The sequence below is a fragment of the Colletotrichum paranaense genome (genome assembly GCF_030867605.1).
Source record: "Colletotrichum paranaense strain IMI 384185 chromosome Unknown Scaffold_6.1, whole genome shotgun sequence".
Classification (NCBI taxonomy): domain Eukaryota; kingdom Fungi; phylum Ascomycota; class Sordariomycetes; order Glomerellales; family Glomerellaceae; genus Colletotrichum; species Colletotrichum paranaense.
Window position 1 is genome coordinate 1,837,214 of NW_026848964.1, and position 19,336 is coordinate 1,856,549.

General features: G+C 55.5%; 9 protein-coding genes across 9 annotated transcripts; 4 read left to right on the plus strand and 5 right to left on the minus strand.

Annotated features, from left to right (window-relative positions):
- Window positions 1–100: 100 nt before the first annotated feature.
- CPAR01_08269 (short-chain dehydrogenase) lies at window positions 101–1,262 on the minus strand (the record flags this gene model as incomplete). The annotated part of the gene is made up of 4 exons (XM_060492537.1): window positions 101–215; window positions 269–401; window positions 451–834; window positions 890–1,262. 4 exons carry the CDS (start codon window positions 1,260–1,262, stop codon window positions 101–103), a joined length of 1,005 nt encoding a protein of 334 aa, XP_060348907.1.
- Window positions 1,263–2,215: 953 nt separating this feature from the next.
- On the minus strand, window positions 2,216–4,413 carry CPAR01_08270 (trimethyllysine dioxygenase; the record flags this gene model as incomplete). Its single annotated transcript, XM_060492538.1, has 10 exons — window positions 2,216–2,295; window positions 2,352–2,423; window positions 2,483–3,104; window positions 3,161–3,269; window positions 3,326–3,427; window positions 3,490–3,554; window positions 3,734–3,782; window positions 3,887–3,904; window positions 4,138–4,314; window positions 4,376–4,413. 10 exons carry the CDS (start codon window positions 4,411–4,413, stop codon window positions 2,216–2,218), a joined length of 1,332 nt encoding a protein of 443 aa, XP_060348908.1.
- A 1,053-nt stretch (window positions 4,414–5,466) lies between these two features.
- CPAR01_08271 (uncharacterized protein) lies at window positions 5,467–6,120 on the minus strand (the record flags this gene model as incomplete). Its single annotated transcript, XM_060492539.1, has 1 exon — window positions 5,467–6,120. A coding segment is annotated over one exon (654 nt), but the record flags the coding sequence as incomplete, so codon positions are not given.
- Window positions 6,121–6,397: 277 nt separating this feature from the next.
- On the plus strand, window positions 6,398–7,585 carry CPAR01_08272 (uncharacterized protein; the record flags this gene model as incomplete). Its single annotated transcript, XM_060492540.1, has 1 exon — window positions 6,398–7,585. One exon carries the CDS (start codon window positions 6,398–6,400, stop codon window positions 7,583–7,585), a length of 1,188 nt encoding a protein of 395 aa, XP_060348910.1.
- A 471-nt stretch (window positions 7,586–8,056) lies between these two features.
- On the plus strand, window positions 8,057–10,132 carry CPAR01_08273 (uncharacterized protein; the record flags this gene model as incomplete). The annotated part of the gene is made up of 1 exon (XM_060492541.1): window positions 8,057–10,132. One exon carries the CDS (start codon window positions 8,057–8,059, stop codon window positions 10,130–10,132), a length of 2,076 nt encoding a protein of 691 aa, XP_060348911.1.
- Window positions 10,133–10,641: 509 nt separating this feature from the next.
- CPAR01_08274 (methyltransferase domain-containing protein) lies at window positions 10,642–11,615 on the plus strand (the record flags this gene model as incomplete). The annotated part of the gene is made up of 2 exons (XM_060492542.1): window positions 10,642–11,243; window positions 11,327–11,615. 2 exons carry the CDS (start codon window positions 10,642–10,644, stop codon window positions 11,613–11,615), a joined length of 891 nt encoding a protein of 296 aa, XP_060348912.1.
- A 3,554-nt stretch (window positions 11,616–15,169) lies between these two features.
- CPAR01_08275 (uncharacterized protein) lies at window positions 15,170–15,530 on the minus strand (the record flags this gene model as incomplete). Its single annotated transcript, XM_060492543.1, has 2 exons — window positions 15,170–15,241; window positions 15,273–15,530. 2 exons carry the CDS (start codon window positions 15,528–15,530, stop codon window positions 15,170–15,172), a joined length of 330 nt encoding a protein of 109 aa, XP_060348913.1.
- Window positions 15,531–17,357: 1,827 nt separating this feature from the next.
- On the minus strand, window positions 17,358–17,672 carry CPAR01_08276 (uncharacterized protein; the record flags this gene model as incomplete). The annotated part of the gene is made up of 1 exon (XM_060492544.1): window positions 17,358–17,672. The coding sequence occupies one exon, from the start codon at window positions 17,670–17,672 to the stop codon at window positions 17,358–17,360; it is 315 nt and encodes a 104-aa protein (XP_060348914.1).
- Window positions 17,673–18,955: 1,283 nt separating this feature from the next.
- On the plus strand, window positions 18,956–19,336 carry CPAR01_08277 (uncharacterized protein; the record flags this gene model as incomplete). Its single annotated transcript, XM_060492545.1, has 1 exon — window positions 18,956–19,336. One exon carries the CDS (start codon window positions 18,956–18,958, stop codon window positions 19,334–19,336), a length of 381 nt encoding a protein of 126 aa, XP_060348915.1.

The following is a 19,336-nucleotide window of genomic DNA, read 5'->3' on the forward strand; positions in this document are numbered from 1 at the left end:
CCCCGAAACCCCTTGCTCGCCGGCCGTTCTTTCCTCCAGCTCCGCCATCACAATCTTCTTTCTCTACGGCGTCATCATGGGTATCATTCTCTTCCGCCTCTTACGGCAAGCAGTAACCTCCGTCAACGACAAGATCGGATCCCGTGGTGTACGAGGCGGCATCCGATGCCAGGTACAAGTATGCGCCCTTGAGCTCGCTGGGTTCTCCCTCGCGTCTGTTGTTCAAGTCAGCCTACAGACTCACACATGATGCATCTCTGCAACTCACCCCATTGGCGTCTTGTTCCTCCACTGCTTCTTGGACTCTTCGTCGACGAAAGCGGTAATCTCGGTCTTGATGTATCCGGGCGATACCGTGTTGACGCGGGCAAAATCGACCCATTCAACAGCCAAGCTCTTGCCTGTGCACTGGTCAGTCCCGTTTGGTTCCTCCACAACGTTGGCACTTACAGAGGTGGACGACGGCCGCCTTGGACGCGTTGTACACGGCTTGCGCCTGGGGGATGTTGACAACGTGAGCGCTCATGCTAGCGGTAGCAATAAAGCTACCAGTCGTGAAGCCTTCGAGCTTCTTGCCGTCGAGCGTTGTGCCCTCCTTCTTTTGCCTGCGGAAGTGCTCGCCAGCAACTTGGGCGCAGTACACGGTGCCATTGACGTTGACGGCCATGACCCTGTCGGCAACGTCCATGGGCCCGTCAATCAAAGGACCCTCTTCCCATGCGATGCCCGAGTTGGCGACAAAGATGTCGAGGCGGCCGTTGAACTCGGACACAATCTGCTGGATCGACTCCTGGATGGCTTGGTGGGAGGTGACGTTCACCGGGTACGCCTTGCCTGCGGAATGGTTAGCAACACGGCTGGGACGTCTTTCTATAGCGTCTCCACGCACACTTGACGCCGTACTCTTTCTCAATCTCAGCAGCACGGTCCAGGGCCTTTTTGTTGCTGTTGTACCAGATGGCGACATTGGCACCCGCCTCGGCGTAGGCATGGGCAATCTGCAAGCCAATGCCAGCACCAGCTCCAGAGACAATGGCCGTCTTGCCCTTGAGAGAGAAGAGAGGCAGCACACGAGTGCTTTGCGGGGCCGCGGTGGCATCGTGCTTGAAAGCACCGTCCTTCATGTCGGCCATTCTTGCGACTGTCGTGGAAAAGGGCTGGAATCTCGCGGGGTTGCTGCTGCTGTTGCTGGCGACTGCGGCACGAGGGACACAGAGGACTCGGGGCCGCGAGACCGCAGCGCGAAGGGCGTGGCGGAACATATTTAACAAGCGTCGACTCGACAGGACAGGGAGGAATATTGCCGCAAGAGGGTCTCTTTTCTTCTTTTGCTAATTCACTCAAACAAGGTTCTAGGGAGAAAGCTTCACCGCACTCTAAAGATATTGAGGATTCCACTCGACGATGTACATTCACGAAGCGGCCCCCTCGAGGGAGGAGCTAATACTAATACTAGTATGGCCGGCGCGCCGCGGCAATGAGTCCCTGGCTCATGCGCCGGAACAATCGACAGCGAGGTGACGCTGTGGGGCTCAAGGGGAGGTTCCCGGAGGGGAAGCTGTCTGCTCCATGTTGTGTCGCTCCACGCTAGGACGGATGGAGGGGTCAATGAGGTGTCTCAAAGCCGTCATTGACCCTGAAGACGGCCACTAGGGATATGCCTATGCATGGCTGCCGTCGTCGCAACATTCCCTTCCAGGCTTCTGCTGCATGTCTCAAGTCTTCTTCATCCTCGGTCGTTGCCGGGGGGTTCCAGAACTTCCAGGTTCTTGTGGGGGGAACCTGGTGCCATGGGGTCCCAGCCTTCGGGGCTATTCGGGTCGCATTGTTCCTGAACTGGGCCGTGTCCAAGTCTCTAAAGATGCGAAATGTCAATTCCCAGTGTCCACGGCGGGTTTGCTCAATGGGCCAAGGTCCTGAATCGCGGGGCCATCGGGGCTAAAACGCACATCCCCCGCCTTGACTCGACTGGCGCGCTTCTACACTACAGCCGCTTTTTACACTACAGGGGACATCGCGGGGGCACACAATGACACGAGACCCGGGCTGCCAGAAACGAAACGCGCGGGTCATCGGCCAAAACGCAGCGATTGAACGGACGAGATGATATCAACGGTTTCCTCTTTGCGCCTTTACTCGCGAACCATGTGCTCCTTCACATGCCAATGCAGCTCCGCCCAAGACCTTTGACACCCTATCATGTGTTCCGTCTACCTCAGCCAACAACCTGGTTCAGGACCTGTTCATGGGGGAAGTTTGTGTTTCTCCAACGGGAGACAAAATCATCACGGTTAACTATCGGTATTAGTTGCGTTGCTCGTGTGATGACCGGAGAAAGTCGAGATACTCACTGTAGGCGCCGGCGATGCGTCTCCTGCCCTCAAACGCACTCCTACCGTGCATCACACGCCAGTTGTCAAAGACTGAAAACTGATTAGCATTTGTCCCGTCTTGTTTCAAGGCAAGACATGGCACCACTCACTCAAAACCTGGCCGGGCCTCAGTTGCCACCAAAATTCAACGTCGGATCTCCGGAGAATGGCATCCCACTTGCGCGCCGCCGCATACCACGCGGTCGGCGAGACGTCGTCGGTAAACGGCACCACGCCGCGGTCGTCATTATTCCACCGCACCCGCTGCAGCGTCCGCGTCTGCGGGTCAACCTCGAGCACGGGGTACCGCTTGTCGGGAGATATCGTGATGCCTTCGTTGCCGCTCGCGTGCCAGGGCAGGCGCACCTTGGAGAGGATCTCGTACGCGGCCGGGTCTTCCTTTTGCAGGATCTGCGCCGCGTAAAAGGCGTCCACGAGGAGCGATTCGCCTCCGAGCTTGCCGTCTTCGGGTAGCTGCTGTCCCGGCGGAGCCTCGTGGGAGAGCATGTGGAAGGCTTGCAGGCCGGCCGGGTCGGTGAAGTAGGTCGTGTCCGTGTGCGCCGGGAGGGCGATGTTGGTGTAGGCCGTGTCGGCCATGGCGAGGTCCGGGACGAAGTCGTAGAAGCCGCCGTAGTGCGTCTCACGGATGAAGGCGATTCTCTCGAGCACGCGCTGTGTTGGTTCCGGGGTGTCGTAGGGGGTTCCGTCTACGAATGCGAAGCCGTACTCGCGCTGTGGGTGTCAGTTGACCTGTCATGCCCTGGTAGCAGAGGATTGGGCATGCTTACAATGAGGTTTGTCAACTTTGCGACGCCCGAGTCGTCCTTGTCGGTCATGAGGTGGTCGTACTCGACGACGGGGCGCCTTTCGCCCACGTCGGAGCCCCAGAAGTGGTAGCTTGCGTGGAAGGTCAGTGACTTGGTGTGATGTGATGGTACGAGATTGCCTCTTACTTGACTTGTTCCGGACTGCGGTGGTCATGTTGCAGGTAGTGCTTGATAAAGTGCCATGGGTAGAAGCTCTCGTGACCGTCTTGCTCCCCTAGTTGCGCATGACTGTTACATCCGTGTTTCTTTTACGAGAGTGTTAGAAGGGGAGGGGGGGTTGGGTGTTGCACCTACATGTCACCTTGATACCCTTTTCTTGAGACTTGATCTCGGAAGGTCTGATGTCTTGGCTAATCTACAGTTTCGTTCAACCAAATTGCCATTGTTAGTCGAGTTGGGGAACGGCATTTCTGGGGAGTGGGAGGGGAACGGGTTAGGTGATTTGAAGGTTGGGGGCCATGTTGCCAGCAGCAGCAGCAGCAGCTAGGAGGCACGATGTGATCAAATGGAATAGGACAGACGGGGAGGGCTCACGGCGTATGTATCAAAGTTTCGTTGCGTGGTGTCTTGGTTCACGCATTTGCTGCATCGACAGTTGTCTCTGTGTGCCGGTGGGGTTGTGTCAATTCGGCCGAGATGATGGATTTCTGGTGCTGAGGCTTGCTGATGCGGTTGGCGGAAACGTACCTTAGCCAGAAATGGGGGCTGCGCGGTGAGAGAGAGTTTGTGTTAGTTGAGGTGTGTGGAAGATGGTCACGTCATGGTGAGGACCGGCTGGTTGCGCCGGAGCCGGAGCCGGAGCCGGAGCCGGAGTTGCGGCCAGGGAACCGGGGGAGCCGAGCGGGAAGACGGGGGACGGGGGACGGAGAAAGAAGGCGGGGGTTGTGATAAGGTAAGGTAGGTGCGGTGGGTTGGGTCAGGTTATGACCGGGACTTACAGCGTTGATCTACGGGTTGATACGCCCGTCAGCCCTTCGAATTGCACGCCTTCGGTGACGACCTTTGCGTTGAGCTGGCGGGCGGCGGCGGTTGCGGAGAGGTGTCTACTCGCGGATCCAAAGGTGCCACCACATATGATGCGGCGGGGTGGTGCTCCGAATGCAGAAGCGGAACGCCTAGAACGGGGGAGTGAGACCTTCACGTGTCACACATGTGGACGATGACTGTACTACATACCTCGCGGCTCGGGGTGCGATGGTTCTCCAGGGGAGCATTTTGGAGACCTACAGACGAACTAAAGGGGGAAAAGAAGCACTCTGGAGCCCAATTGGGTGGTGAGGTTCAGGCCCTGTGGGATGGAACTCTGATAACGGGCCGAGAGGAGGGTGGGAGGGAAGATGTAGGATAAGGTAAGGTAAAGTTGGAGAGAATGAACTCTGGGAAATGGGAATTTGGAAACCGGGATGATTTTGGGTGGTTTGTTTGAGAAATGCGACGGAGGCGGGATCTCGCGGGGGATCGGGAGGGGCTCTGGCCTCTGGGGAAAGCTGAGAAAAGCCGAGAACAGGCGGGATTGGTACCGCTAGAGATGCTGTGGTTTTGGCACTGACATCAGCTGATTGCCCCTCCGTACTTACCGTACCCCTGTCCACTGCTTTGTTGCCATGCCCTGAGGATGGATTATGCCTCGGTCTAGCCAGTCGATTAGGTACCCGTTGAACAAAGCCTGGGCGGCCCCGAGTGGACGTTTCGACTGTGGATGGGCTGAGTTGGAGAACAGGTACAAGAGTTCTGGCTGGAGTTCCTTGTGGGAAACATATCGTGGCATCTTGTGCTGCTCCCTCGGTGGACTGGTGCTCTCTCGCGTGTCATGATGGGCTACATCATGCCATCACTTGAGCCTCCACTGGTAGAGAGACTGCCTCATGGGGAATCCCTCGACAAGGTGGTAGGATATGCAGTCGCAGCTACATTCTGGATTGACGCTCGAGTTGATAATGTTCTATATACCATCCCGTCTAGCTGAGTACATTCTAGGCGGCAGAAATGCTCCACGATCAATTCGTCCGATGGTCCTAGTGCAGCTTGCACAGGCTCCGGCCTCAACTTCGGCCTCAACTCCGGCTCCGGCTTCCGCTCCCGAGAGGTGAGACTCGGAGGGCCGGAGCAGCCCCCATCCGGCAGCGTAACCTCTGAGGAGAGATGCCGTCCCCGGGGAAAAGCTCGTCATTCGGGCAGTGTTGGACAGATGGCCGGCCTTCAGTCCGCCGCCATGACACAACCTCGCAGACGCTCATGGGCATAGCCCAACATTTCGGCTCCCCTGATCAACGGCGTATCTTGCTTCGTCTTCCCGCCATACCACCTCCAGCATTACCACTGCCAGAAAATTTCGCCACGTCGTCAAAAGTATGCCTCGCTAGGCCCAACCGCGTTTGATCGCCCTTCGTCCAGACCGTCTTTCGAGGCCCTCTCTCACAGGTTACACGCCTTCCAAATCCCGGACAGGTGGGATTTCGCCCAGAGGGTCCAAACACCATAGCCGCCGTGACCGTTCTCCCGGGACGCCTATTCCCACCTGCCTCATCGACAACCACCCGATTTTCGGGTCCTGTCATCACCATCGTGGCATCCGGGTCCTGTACCCAGACCCTCTCAAGAAAAGGACGAGGAACAACAAGCGCCAGACTGCCACAATCGGCCTTCAGGTCAACCTCCTTACCCGTTCTGGCCATGTCTTGAGACGTTGCAGGGTGCAGCTTGCAGCAGACCCTCATGGCCGTCCACTCACATGACCTAGACGGCGCCGACAGAACGGTAAATTGGAAATTCTTCCTCCTTTCTTTGCTGTGTTGTCTCCTGCAGGTTGGCGTTTGCTGCTGTTGGAGCGGCGTAGGGGATTTGTAAAGTGTTCGCGCGTAGACGGCTCGTGTGATTGGTCGCGCTTGGCGACGACGAGGACCGAACGTCGAAACCCCCCCGTCATCGCGGCAGAGCTTGTTCTGCGGTTGGTTCAATTGTTAGTTCTAACCAACGGCGTCTTTTAGTTTGCTTGTCTTGGCTGTTGTAGACGAGGCACTGATATACCGCGATGTCCTCTACGTGTATGTTCCGGCCGAGTGGCTTTTCCTTGAGTTGATGGTCTCTGTCTTGGTTGGATTCCCTTTGATATTACGATCTGTCTACCATTCTACATCTCTTTCATCCTCTACAACCGCTCTCTTTTGGGGATCCTCCTATAATCTTTGCATAAACAACATGGCCTCGGTGAGAAGCTGGCGGAGGCTATGCATAATAACTTGGCTTCTCTACATCGAAACATGCGTCTCCGGACTGCAGATAACACCCCTATCGCTACCAACATCAAACTCCCATAATATTGACAACCAACTTACACCAAAATCAACATTGCGAGCCGACGTTAGCTGTCCCGTCAAAGGCTACACAGCCTGCGGCAACGGCATGGCAGACTACTTTTGCTGTCCCAGCGAAACGACATGCATGGTGCTCGCGGAGAAAACCACCGCCCTGTGCTGTCCAAAGGGGTCTTCGTGCGAGACCATTTCGCCCATCACCTGCGACGTTACCTTACAAGACGTAGTCGAGAACCCGACGAGCCCGATCCATACCACTAGACTGAAAGAGTCTCTGCCGCAGTGCGGAAACAAGTGTTGTCCCTTTGGGTACACATGTCGAGGCGACTCTGCCTGCGTCTTGGACGACAGTCAGGAGGGGGAGGGATCTCAAACTTCCAGCACGTCAGTCTCATCCACAAAGACGAGGACAAGGACTGTGACGAGCGCGACGCCGACGGCGGCTACCCAGGCAGCGACGACGACGACAGTGATCGAGACACTTCCAGCTGCCTCGTCGACACCATCCGCAAACCCAGGCGACGACCTCCCTACCCCATCAGCAGTAACATCCCCCTCAGAAACCACCCCCGCCGCCGCAGCAGCCGCCTCCCCGAGAAACTCAACATCAGGCGGCATCATCGCAGGCACCACCGTCGCAGCCATCGCCTCGGTAGCAGGCCTAACCTGCCTCCTCTGGTTCAAGAGACGCTCCATCTCAGAAAGCGTCGGCTCCGCAAAGTTCCCCCGCCCCTGGCAACAACTACGCCAAAACGGCTCGGACCAGGACGTCTCGTCGCTGCCGCGGTACAACTCCCCGCCGCCGGCGTACGCCGTGGAGATGAAGCCGCCGCTGGCGAAGCCGTACACGTGGAAACACTACAGCCCGGACTCCTTTGGTCGCGACCGCTACGACAGCCGTCGCTATGACGACCAAGACGACGGCAGCGTTCCCGTCCCCGTTTCTGTTGCGCTTGCTCTCGCTGTCGAGCTGCCCGCCACGCCGGTTTCTTTTAGTCAGTGGCGTGTTCGGGAGGAAGGGGAGACGACGAGGCCGAGGTCTCACTATGAACCATACCGGCGTCCTTCATGATTGGAGATGTCTTTCTTCAGGAAGGCTTTGTTCCTGTCTTGGGTGATTGGGTGATTCGGCTTCTGCTTTTTGATAGACTACAAATTGTTCTACCGATTTTCTTTGTGTTGAAATGCTTGCGCTTGTCGAGCAAACAACCTGTTACGACAGATATGAGACACGTTTTCTGTACACTACTAGGAGATATGGAGGGAGAAAATCTAGAATGGGATCATGAGTTCATCTGCCTACGAGTATGAACCAAAGCCTTCTCGCGTCTTTGATGCAGTGTGTTGATATCGCAAGGCCCACCATGAGATTGATCCAATATGCCCCTGATGTTATATCAGTCTTAGGAAAGACTGTAGTAACTCAACCAGCCTGCTAAAACCCAAAGCGTACAACTCCAGTCATATCAAACACCTCAAAATCGTAAATTCAACACTAGCTCAAAACGTAGTAGAGAAGGGTAACCTTTTCCCCCCTTTCAGAATGCCTCGGCCGACGACGGACAGGGTCATCCACGACTACACCGCAAAGATCCTCCCCGCGACAATGATCCTCACCCTCGTCATCTTCACCGTCGTCGTCCTAGTCTACAGCATTGGTGAAAAGGCCGCCGTGCCCCGGGACGCCGCCGTCGCTTTCGCCGGCATCGTCTTTGGCTTCTCAGGGTTGTGGCTGTTGGGACACCTCGTCATGTACTGCCGCGGCGCGCAGGCCGTCTCGCCTCCGCCTCTGGCTTTGCCTCTGCCTCTAACGGGAATTGCAACTGGGATCGGCGACACAGCGATGGCTGTCCATCAGGTCCCGCGGGCGGCTGTTGAAGTGGTTGTGCCTCCCACGGTTCATCTCCACCACCACCAGCAACAGCAGCATCAACGGGTTTATCAGCCGCCGCAAGGTTTCCCCCCTCAACTTCAACCTCACTCACAACCGCAGGATCAGTCTTACCGGCAGGTACTACCACCGCAGCAAGAAAAGCAGCACCAGCAACAGCGGGACCAGCAACAGCACAAACCACAACAGCGCGAGCAACAGCAACACAGGGGCCAGGAGCGAGAGCAACAAGCAGAAGCCGAAGGGCCGATACAATTAGGCCGGGAGGAACAGAGAGAGCATGAGCCCCGTCGGAGACTAACAGACCATGAACCATACGTCAAAGAGCCGCCTTATCCCGAGTCCCCCCCTGGAGCATATCAAGGGGGGTCGCAGGAAGAACCCAAGAAGCCAGCGCAGCAACAAAAAGATCAGCGGAGGCAACAGCAGGTAGAGCAGCAGCAGCCAAAGCAAGAACGTGAGATCTCCGGGCCTCTCGAGAACGTATGGCAGAAACGACCAAGCGCCCCCGAGCACCAGCCTGCTCCCGTAACAGTCCCCGGCCCTGTCCAGCAAAGACAGCAGCCAAAGGGACCCAGGACTATGACGGGGAAACCACCCGAACCTCCTGAACGCGTATCCAGCCTCCAGAAGTCGTTACCCGGAACGTCGTCCCGAAGACATCGCAGCTCGAGCTTGAGTAGCTCGCGAGTTAGCCGGCCTGGCCAGCTATCGAGGGGAGCATCGAATATTCCAAGACCTTCTCGGGGTGGACGTCCAGAAGACACTCCTAGCGCTCCTTATGAACGTGGTCGTCCACGGGTAGATCGCAGTCGTTCAGTCCAAAACCAAGACATCGAACCAGAACCCAGGTCTGCTTCGATCAGATCGACAAGCTTGGACTCTGCTACGCGGGCATCTTTGAAGGTGAATGCGGCCCCTGAAACTTGTGAGAGTCCCTGGAGGGCTGACTCTGACCAGCCCGCCCCCTTGAACATCGCGAAAGAATCACCATCCAACCTTGGAAGGCCGATTGAAGAACCAAGAGTCATCAGTGGCCACGCCTCTCTTTCAAGTCGACGATCCAACCAGCTTGAATCTGACCCCCGGAGTCGAGGAGCGCAAGGCCAGACCGTTGCCAAAAACAGGGCACCAACTATTCGCGAGGTGCCTCCAACGCCACCGAACGAGTTCGCAGCTCCCGTTCAGCCCGCTCAAGACGAGGTACGTGATCGACCCGTCCCTTCTTCTGTACCCTCTTCTTCATCTTGGTCGCCTTCTCTTCCCCCTTCTCGTACCCCGCCAGCGCGCAGACCTCCTCCGTTGAATTTTGACGACATGGACATCATCCCCACACGCGAATCGACAGTACGTGAGGACATCCGCCAATCTATGTCCGAACTTGGTAAATCCATACGTCGTTCTTTCACTAATTCTCGGGCCAGCGATTCTGATAGCCGTGGGAAGCCTAGTAGTATCATGACGGACTTTCAGACCAATGTCGTCTTCATACCAGACTACAACTTTACGGCCACTGAGCTTCTTAATCCCGTATGTCACGAGAATGGAAGTTTTCCTTTCCTGGGGCATTGTGAGGGAGACGGAGAAAAGGTTACATCTGTGGAGGAGCTTGAGGACAGAGGTGATGTCGTTATGGTCTGCAGTTCGGATGACGCGGGGCAGTGGCTTATCAAGCTTGTAGAGCTGGTCGAATCATCTAATGAGGCCGAGGGTGATATTTTGGAATAGACGTGTTTCGTAGGAGAATTTTTTATCTATAGATCTTGTTCAAATGGAGGATGGACACGCCCTTCAATTTCTGGGCTACCATATCTTGAATCCTTGATGAGTGTTCATGCTGGTCAGATGTTCCGTAGCTCTTCCCCGCATCGTTCCCAGTCTCCGTCCGAGTTAATTCAATCAAAGGAGGGATTAACTACGTAGTAAGTGTTCAGTTGTTGGAGGTATAAGTTGCCAGCTGTGAATGAGGGGTAGCCGGAGCTCCGGGATGAAGCTCAGAGCATCACACCACATTGGGTTCCGTCCACCTATCAAGACTCGAAGTCCAACAGATTTCCAAATACAACTGCATGGCATGCATGGAGCATGCACCAGACGATCCAGAAGACGGAGAAGTGTTCGGAGACCACGGAATGACTAATCTGTGACGTAAAAGCTACCTGAGGGAACATATCGCAGAACTCAACCATGGAAAGAGTACGCGACTGTTGTGAACATCACTTGGATGAACGCTTAACATGGCAGAAGCCCAGGCATCAAACGAGTCATCATGGACCGATACGATCTACAACCTCAACCGCGGGGACGTTGACGGCGAGCGCGAGCGCCTGGCTGACAACCACTTCAAAGTCTGGCTGCCCCTCACCGTCAACCTCCTCCCGCCGCACATCCTCTCATCTCTTGAACCAGCAAACCCAGATCGAGCCCCTCGAATCGCAGACGTGGCAACGGGAAGCGGCGTCTGGCTGACATCTCTCGCCCAGCTCGTGCCACAAGACTCGGAGCTCTACGGCTTTGATCTTGACGGGCTCAAAATGCCCCAGTCGCATAGATCAGGAGTATCGTTTAACTTCATGGAGCACGACGTTCTCAAGCCGTTTCCGGCGGAGTTCAGGGGCACGTTCGACCTTGTCCATGTGAGACTACTCGCACTGGGGCTGAAGAAGGATGATTGGGACGTCGCCGTGAGCAACATGCGCGAGTTGCTGGTGCCGGGCGGGTGGCTTCTCTGGGAGGATATGAGTGACCTACTCATCAGGTTCTATCCGCTGAGCAGGGCGTATGAAGAGTTCTGGTGGGTTACTATGCAGCACGACGCGAAGGTCGGGAGGGATAGACTGTGAGTAGTTCCACTGCCGCTGCCTTGCTTTACCCCTTTTTCGCCTCCAGTCATGAGAAGCTCACTGCTCACACTTCCGATAGAATGCCGATGGGCCTGCTCAAGAAGCTTCGAAAGCTTGGGTTCCAGAACTGCGAGCAAGAGATCTTCAACTCATGGGCCGCAGATGATTCGGTTCGAGATGAAGCTACCTCGGGGATCATGCGTCTTATTCGACCTTCGCTGACGTCCATAGTTGAAGACGGAGGAGAGGAGACGGTCAAGACGATGGAGGATGTCACTCGAATCGAGGCAGAATTGAAGCGTGATGTGGAGGAAAAGGGGTGTCGAGTTGGCTTTGATTTCGTGTGGAACTGGGGACAGCGAGCTTGATAAGGTTGATCCTACCCTCCGTTTACTTCTCAAAGATAGGCTGCTCCTTCATCTCGTATCTACGGTCAACCCATCTTTGTTACGCTTCAATGAAACCAGAGTCCACCCAGCGGAAAGCCCACGCTGCCACCCCGTCGATCCAAGTTAGGGCATGGTGTGGTGAAAGACACCTGCTCTGTTCGCCTGTTCTGGCTGGCCTCTGCCTCTTCCGCTTACACGCTGAGATGTACGAAATCGGTCTCCTCGTCGCGAATGCTTAGGGCTCCATCACCTACAGCGCTTATCTCTACAGTGCCTCGCGTAGCGAGCGATTGGCGAAGGCTCCGTGGCCCGATATAGACGCCGTGCTTACCCTGCTCGGCGATTCCGGTTCCTGGGCTGGAGACCAGCGCTCAGTGACTCTCGACGATTATCACCAAAAGTTGTGCCTTCGGATGACGTTGTCCCCAAGTTATGCTGTGTAGGCCGGTCAAAGACCGAGTATAGGAAGCTTGATCGCTGGTGCAGTAGCAAGATATACATCCAGACGACCAGTCGTTGATAGACAGCAGATCAATACAAACCGGCTCCATCTTCCAGCAGGAGTCTGTTCAACGCTCAGAAAGGGATGATGTGACACTTTTCACCTCGCCGTTCAGGTTACCCCTGAAAGCGCAGGTTCTGACGTCTCCAGTGGCGATTGGCACATCTTCTTGCTATCAATGTACTCTGTATACAACTAAAGCACAGCTGAAGGCAATTTCAGCCACAAGCAGACCTTCTCTATGCGCTTCCTCATTGACATGAGTATATTAATCAAGGTATATACGGAGAGCGATGATGAGTCTAGGCTGGTACCAAGGTCCCAGGGTCGAAAGACATGCTAATTGATTGTAAGAAAAAGCCCAGGGCTCTTAATACAGCAGACCGGTCGTAGTGCCGCCTCTCAAGAGACCCGATTGACAGGTCTCTTGCTCCAAGTTCTGGATTGCTCAGAATCTCGACCGCGGTTCGAATCATAATGTGTCAGGACTTTAAGGAAAACACTTCGGGCCCGGGAGACAGCGGCGACGGCAACAGATATCACAATCTGAGTTCCGCGGTCCGGGAGGTTCGGGTTTCAAACCGGCCTTCATCACAAAAACAATGCAACAGCCCGCTCGGAAGTATGATACACCCCTTATGGCAACTAGACATGTCTGGGGGGTCGGTGATTGAGTAGCTCATACAACACAATGTGTGACGAGGACCATATGGGCTTGCCGCGCCGGATCACTTCCCATGGACAAGAGTTGAGTCGCACGTCCCCTTTCCATCAGTTTAAACTTCCCACCGTGCCCCTTTAGCTAGCACTTCAAATTACTGACTGCAAGTCACAATATGCTCTCACAACTTACCAGCCATACAATAGCTAGAGAGAGCGCCTAGAGGAGGTGGGAGGCAGAAAAAAACCGCGCAACCCGGAAAGCGTCAGTGCAAACCCTCACCAGTCCGAGAGCCCGCAAATGACAACAAGACATAGCTGGAGGTCATTGCTTTCTTCCCGAGTCTCGCGGATAACGAAGGATTGGGAAGGGGGAAACTCGGACCTCCCGGACACCCGTCGAAATGCCAACCGCGCCAGCGCATGAGTTGAAAGGCGTCAGTGCCGGTGAAGTCTTTGCATGACAAGAGCGGCCGTGAGCGGTCGCGATCATTGCGCTGTTCATCTCCCGGCTAGACCATCACAATGACAGAATGTTACCCCCCTCTGACTGTGTGCGTGTATGCGTCCGAGGTTCTCACGGTCTGGGCGGCATCGCGGGCGTAGTGAGAGCGGGCAATGGTTTCCGGCGGGAAGATGCCAGCCTGAGGTAGCGACTTGTCAGACATGCTCAAGGTCTGGACTTGGAAGGTATCTGTGCTGCGAGTCTGGCGCCACAGCGGTCGTGTCATACGGAGAAGGAAGAGACGGATTGTGATAACGTACAAGCACGGAGGACGTCAGTGAGCCTCATGGCGGGCAATATCCGAAGTTTGGTAATCGTCATGAGGCTGAATGATGGACGACATCGGGGTTTGAGAAAAGAGCCTCTTTACAAGGGCCCAAGTGCAAAGAGCCCGTAGGGATCGTTGCCAGCGACAAAAGCCACAGCATCAGATACTGGACCATCTTCAATCTTTGAACGTTCACATTGTCGCAAGGCTGAACCCCGTGGCTGGATCCCAATGTTCATCATCGGCAAGCGCTTGTCCATACCTCAGGACGATGCGGGAGGCAGGCGACGGCTGTTTCGAAATTCGAATCCAAGGACCCGACCCATCGGAGTGGTGGCTTGTTTGAGATCTTCTCCACTGATCGGAAGGATGCGAAAGCCACGAGGAGGCCCTTGTCGGAGGCGAACGCCTTTCCCACGATGAGATGAGGCCATCGCGATGCGTTGTTTCTTCACTACGAGACCTAATGCTTTCCAACCCACCTTTCGCTCTCAGACGAAAAGCCACATCTAGCAAAAGGGCCACAAAGATGCTCGTGAAACTCGCTTCCCGATCTCTCCCATCTCCGCGGGCGCCGAAAGAGATCACTCGCACCCGTCCGTCGATTCGGCGCCCGCTTGCCTGAACTGATCTCCCGGATCCGACTCTCATCCTTCCCAGGAAATATCAGCAAGCCGTAAGCTATCCCCCATCTCTTCATTTGCTCGGACGACAGCCAACTAAAAGGGGTTCGTTACTTAGACAGCTCCCCCTTCCCATCCACGCCGCGCCACGATGGGCAGAAGGCCGTCTCTCTCCTCTCGTGGCGCGGCGTCTTTGCGCGCGCTAACAAGCCGCCTTGTGGGCATGGCAATCTGGCAGCCTTGAGAGGTGCCATCCCAACTTTTGATTAAACACGGTGGCTAGCGGTAGTGCTCGGCCGCGAAAGGGGAGCACGAGGGGTGTAGACTTGGCAAAAGCACGAAAGGAGAATGAGAGAGCCCGGACTTACACTGGGCTCGGACCCGGAGGCGTGGGCTGGTGACGGGGACGGCCTCTGGACAGTGAGGACCGGTTCGCTACTACACAATCGTTCCTCATCTCCACGGCGTGCGTGCTCTCTGGTTCAAATCTCCGCCCCCGTAATCCATCCAACGCCTGTGCAGGAATGAGTAACTGGTAGAGGACTGCAAAATCCCGTTTCGAGTCAGGCGTCACTCAAGCCCTCCTTTTACCAGATTCCGGTGTTCTGGGAACGAGAAATCGGAAAAAGTGGAAGCCAAACTGCCATGTCTCGCACGAGCACATCAAAGGATCACGGGCACAAGGTCCCCGTGTTGCCCTGCTCCCAGCCATCGGGTCACACTACAACTGTCCCGGCATCACGCAAGACTCCCAGCCCTGCCAGCCACGACATGTGGTCGAAGAGGTCATCCAAAGTTAAACGAGACGTAGAGAAGAATCGCGACAAATGCAGGGTTCTGGCCCGACGACCCAACTAAGTCGCGACGACGGATTCGAACGCGTAGAAGGAAAAGAAGGCTTTTAGCTAGAAGAGCCACTACTACCTGTTTTGCTCACTGGGCAGAGAGGCTGGCTGGGAGACCAAAGGCTTTAGCTTAGGGTTGCTTCTGCGTGCCCCGCAACCAGCAATTTAGAGCTTTCCGAGCCGCCGGATAGGAGCAACGGGCGAGCAGCAGAAAAGGAAAGAAGTGTACGGACGGTAGACAAAGCTCCAAGTTGTTTGGCTGAACCAAACCTGGGGGCGTGATGGCGCTGAGCTGGGAAGCTCTGGACGCTTGCGTCGCACAATCTTTTTGGCGGCGGCTGGTGGCTTTTTTTTTTTCGATCTCTCTGAGAGTACTTGGGTATCTCTCGCTCTTCGTGACCACGCTTTCCAGAGTGCGCCAGCGTCGCAAATGGTGACGGGCGTGAAGCTAGCGGGCTCTTAGCCTCCCGTCGTGGTGTACAGATGAGCATGCTAAGGCACAGTACACGCACTTAAGGGCATGTACCCCATCTCCCATGGCTTCATGAGGAGCCTGTTGGCTGGCGGTCGCAATGGAGCTAAGAGGTAGCCGGTCTCTGTGGCGCGGGTGCGTTGATGCGTGACCGTTGGCACGTAATGCCGCAAGCGTCTTAAGTGTGAGGTAGGAAAAGGGGCACCGAAAGGAGAGGACGAGAGATCGGGGACGGGACGGGGGGATCCACTAATCTTGCTTGGTTCGGCGGTTGGCCGGTACGGGTGCGGAGGACGGTGCGGACGCTGATAGGTGCAAGTGGACGAGCCGGAGGGGTGGAGGAGCACGAGGGGGAAAAGGTGCAAACTGGCCTATCCCGTTGGCCGGTGCGACTCTACGCCGCCGCGGGGGGGGGGGGGGCGAGAGAGCCTGAAGACGATCTTAATGCGCACGCATTAAGTTTCCCTTCTCAGGGAAGGTGAAGCAGGTAGGTCTGGGGAACGGGTGGGAGAAAGGCGGCTGTTGGCTCGTTACGGTTGCAACCGAATGCATACCCCTTTTTAATCGATGTATGCGTGACTTTGCATCCATCCCCTTATTTCTTTTCTTTTTCTTGCCCTTTTGCCTGTCTACCTACCTTCTTTGGGCTGTGGAGGCGTGGGCGACTTTTCTGACCGTTTGCAGGGGAGGTGAAGGAGATGCAGGTCCGGATGGGGATACAGAGGCCGACGTGCTGGAAGGGGGGAGCAAAGGGGGCCAAGACTTGGAGGCTCAAGGGCTTGGAGAGAGAGGCGTTCCGTTCTACTGCGCGAGACCTGATCTGACAATGACATGGTGCTGTAAGGTACATTTCGTCCTAAGCTCTGACAGTCCAGTCATTGCACAGCGTCGGTGGATGTGCGGATCATGGATGCGATGCAATGCAAGGCTGAGATGACAACGACGACGACGACGACTCCGTACGACGGGACGGCAATGAGATGTGATGCGAGGGTAGCGAGAGGGAAAAGCCGAAGGGGCCCTGCTCGTTGGGAAATGATTGGTGGCTCCCCCGGTGGGCGAGTCTATGTGAGGCAGACGTCGACATTGGCCGATGCTATCCCGCATCTTTCGATTGTGAAAGAGAGCATGCCCTCTTTGTCTCCAACGTCTCCATTCAGCACGGTTACATTTGACAGCTTTCTCCATGAAGAACTGCACAAACAACCCTTGAAGGGATGAGGGGGACCTCGGCCGAGTTCGTATGATGGGGCGTCCGAGAGTCAAGTCAACCCAAAATCAAATCAAACGAAACATTGAGCAAGACAGCAGACTGTGTGGGCATCACTCAGAAAAGTCGTGTCATTATTCGGGGTTGGCGGGAAGGGAAAAAAAAGTTTCCTTGTTCCTGCAATGTCGTGCAGATGGGTGGATGGGACCTCGCTGCTCGGCTTCTCCATGACCGTTGAACAGGTCCACCAAAGTCGAGTTACTCTTTTGAGCCATCGTGATAGATAGAGTCGAACGACGAAAAGATGAAGATGAAACAGATGTCGACTGGGGTATTCCGAAGATGGGGAGGGGGAAAACGACTGGGAGTTCTAAATGAGTGGAGGGCGGGTGCAGCGTGCATGGCGCGTCCTGCAGGTACAGGCTCGGCCAAGTACGGTTGCGACGCTGCTCTTGATGCTGTAGACTATCCGTACGGATATAGAGTACGAATATAGCTTGGCGATTCGAAACCTGTCAATCTGTGTGTGTGCCACTCTCCCGCGTCTGTAGTGCCAAGTGCTTGTCATCCGACGTCTGCTGGATGACTGATCAGTTTCTTGATATATCCATTACCACCATGCCATCCCGCCCACGGTCAACCCGGCCAATGTTCGTGTTGCGGGGGCCACAAACCACCAGCAGAATCGGAGATGGGGGCGCGGGAAGGACAAGAGACGAACGGAAGAGAATACATGCATAGATCCAGGGGTCCCATCCTACGCGGCTGACCTGACTTTGAACATGTCTTGGACCCCACAATGCAATGCAGAGTATAATTCCTCCAGTGTTGAGCTGCCTCTCCCCATGTGGACTGCTCAACCTGCGACGCCAGAACCCCAGTCCACCTAGCTCTGTTCAGAGAGCAAAGCGAAATGAGCAGACACACCAGGGGAAGCACACCGCCAAGCATACCTGCCACCCATTGCCCTCTTGACCTTGACCTTTCCAGGCTTCAGCCACTCCCAGAGCTTTCTTACTACGGAAGACGGAGGAAATCGTAGATCTGCAAGTCGGTGAGCGACACGAAGCGAGAGGCACTGTATGGAGATCTCATGGTCCCCCCTGGTCCCCTAATCCCCTGTCGTTCCTGGGTTCGTCCGCCCGAGGTCTTCTTAGCCTTCTTCACTGTGTGGGCTCCTCTGGATGGATACACAGTAAGCTCTCTCTCTCTTCTTCCTTGTCGCTCTTGTTCTTTTCGCTCTCCACACGGGCGCAAGGATAGGGGACTCATGTATCTGCGGTAACGACGTTTTGACGGCTGACGGAAAAAGAAATGGCGAGGAAATCGGGGGGCACGACAAGGGGAAGCTGAGTTTTTCTTCCTTTCTTTGGGGGCAGGCAATGAACAACGACATGGGAGGGGTGTGCTATACGGACAGACTGTACTGAGCATGGAGCGGGAAGAAACGCAAATGGTAGTGTAAACGCGTCGGAAATGTGATCCGTTGACGTTTACATGTAAGCTCTCGAGAAAGACTCTGCAGAATTGCAGTGCAGACCGCTCATGTTGGGGGGCCCCATTCCTTGTTGCTAGGTACCGGACAGAGGCTCGTAGCAATCGGTGTAAGCCCGTTGGCTGAAGCCTCACCGAGAACCAATACTCGAGTCTCCTCTCTCTTCCCCAGAGATGTTGAAAGTCTCACCCTCACATTTCGCACACAGACAAAGGACGCAAGGGGCGCATACGGGATACGGATACACACGCGCACATACAATCGCCGCTAGAGATGCACAACACCCGCAGGCAAGGCTCACTGACTCTGGGTTGCCCAGTGCTGAGATGACGGGATGCCAAACGAAACGAACACGGTCCGTGTTTTGTTCTTGACTCGGGTTTGGGTTCCCTGGGTCCTCTTCGACTCTGAACTCTGACTAAGGATCTGTACGACCAGAGAGCAAAACGCGACAACGAAGTAGACAGATCACCGTGATATTCCCCATGATGAAGAGAGGGTCCTGTTAGTAGTTCCACCGGGTCAAAGCGCGAGAGAATTGCAGCTTGCCTTGCCTTGCCTTACGCAGTACACAGAAAGATCAACAGCCGCGACATCCCGACGACGATGATATGACAAGTCAGGGTCTTTTAGAGGGGTGAGGGTTCTCTCGCCTTGCATCGCACGGCAAAGTACGCCATCACACTCGGACTCATGAACATCGCAATGTTAAAGAATCGCGGGGAGGCGGCGGTGAAGAATGGTGGCAATGGCACGGAGGACGGGATCAACGGAGCCACACCACACCCAGAGCCACACTAGGCTGGGATCACAAGCGATGGAAATCTGCCATCCCCAGGGTTTCCGAATGGAACCTCATTTTACAGCTCCCACTGGTGTTGAGAAACTTGAGGTGCTTGAAGCTTGGACCGAGAGAGAGAGAGAGAGAGAGGCAAACGAACACCCCCCAGCTCCGCCCGCGGATCGGAATCTACCTCGCACGACGCCAAGACGCGTTCGCAATCTCCAGACGGCGAAGATAGTGCCTTCATCCCGAGGCTTCCATTACTTGGTGGTGAGGCTCTTTTTTCTGGTTACGCCGCTAGAGTTCGTACGATATATTCTATCGTCGACTAGCTAG